General features: G+C 39.5%; 1 protein-coding gene across 1 annotated transcript; it reads right to left on the bottom strand.

The window, feature by feature from the left end:
* Positions 1-434: 434 nt before the first annotated feature.
* LOC121859038 (probable DNA-directed RNA polymerase subunit delta) lies at positions 435-776 on the bottom strand. The gene has a single exon (XM_042355699.1). It carries the CDS (start codon positions 774-776, stop codon positions 435-437), a length of 342 nt encoding a protein of 113 aa, XP_042211633.1.
* Positions 777-1365: the final 589 nt, after the last annotated feature.

Below are 1365 nucleotides of genomic sequence, written 5' to 3'. Positions count from 1 at the left end.
TATATATATATATGTATATAGATAATAATAATTTATTTATAGTAAATAGAATTTATAATAAAAATACACAATTAAAAAGAAAATATAATAATAATGATACAGGTAACAACAACAATAACAACAACAACAACAACAATAATAATAATAATAATAATAATAATAATAATAATAATAATAATAATAATAAAGTACTATAAAGAAATAAAAACATAAAAAATCGCTAGTGAGAAACAATATATGTGTGTTTCCCATCCAAAAAGATTTGGACGAATTTTGCAAAATAAAAACGGTTTGGCCGATTTGGCCATGAGATGGCATGAGTGTTGGTCATGAAGCTTATGGTACATCTGACATCCCTGTTCTCAACCCACTTAGTCTTTTCTTCGTAGTTTGACCGCTTGTCCACCTCCTTCGTCGATTTCTTGTCTTCACTCCTATGCAGACTCTTCGCTCTCATCTGACTCAGATCCTTCACTCTCATCTGATTCAGATCCATCGCTCTCATCTGACTTGAACCATCCATCTACATCATCACTGCTAACACTGCTGTCCAAGAATTCGTATTCTAACATTTCCCCCAAAAAATCTTCATCACTCTCAGGTGAGACATCATCTTCACTTTCATCCGTGTCATCTAACTCCTTTACCTTTTCATGCTCAGGCGAATCCATCAGCCCTGTTCCATCTAGACAAGGTCGCTTCTCCGCCTCTTCGCCTTCATCTGAGAGGTCTTCAGACCACTTCCTCTTGAGGGAGCCAGACAGAGTATCAGTCATTTTGAACCTTTTTACCAAAATGTGTCTGGGGTCAGTAGGTATACAACTTCAAATTTGACCAGTTTTTATGAAAAGGTGTTACATTATATAGTACTATGGTTGGAACTTTGTCAATAGAAAACTTCTGTAGTGGAGACAATAGTGGGGATGTGAAGTGATGATAGTGGGGATGTGGGAGATGATGTGTAGATAGTGGGGATGTGGGAGATGATGTGTAGATAGTGGGGATGTGGGAGATGATGTGTAGATAGTGGGGATGTGGGAGATGATGTGTAGATAGTGGGGATGTAGGATGTGAAGTGATGATAGTGGGGATGATGTAGTGTGAATGGTGGGGATGTGGGAGATGATGTGTAGATAGTGGGGATGTGGGAGATGATGTGTAGATAGTGGGGATGTGGGAGATGATGTGTAGATAGTGGGGATGTGGGAGATGATGTGTAGATAGTGGGGATGTGGGAGATGATGTGTAGATAGTGGGGATGTGGGATGTGAAGTGTGGATAGTGGGGTTGTGGGATGTGAAGTGTGGATAGTGGGGATGTGGGATGTGAAGTGTGGATAGTGGGGATGTGGGATGTGAAGTGATG

This window comes from Homarus americanus, unplaced genomic scaffold (genome assembly GCF_018991925.1).
Source record: "Homarus americanus isolate GMGI-L3 unplaced genomic scaffold, GMGI_Hamer_2.0 scaffold12552, whole genome shotgun sequence".
Lineage (NCBI taxonomy): Eukaryota > Metazoa > Arthropoda > Malacostraca > Decapoda > Nephropidae > Homarus > Homarus americanus.
Note: the sequence above shows the minus strand (reverse complement) of the source record. Positions and strands in the feature narration are given on the sequence as shown.

What these genes read in the sequence shown, in the direction of transcription:
- LOC121859038 (XM_042355699.1), bottom strand. Translation starts at nt 776, where the DNA reads ATGACTGATACTCTGTCTGGCTCCCTCAAGAGGAAGTGGTCTGAAGAC.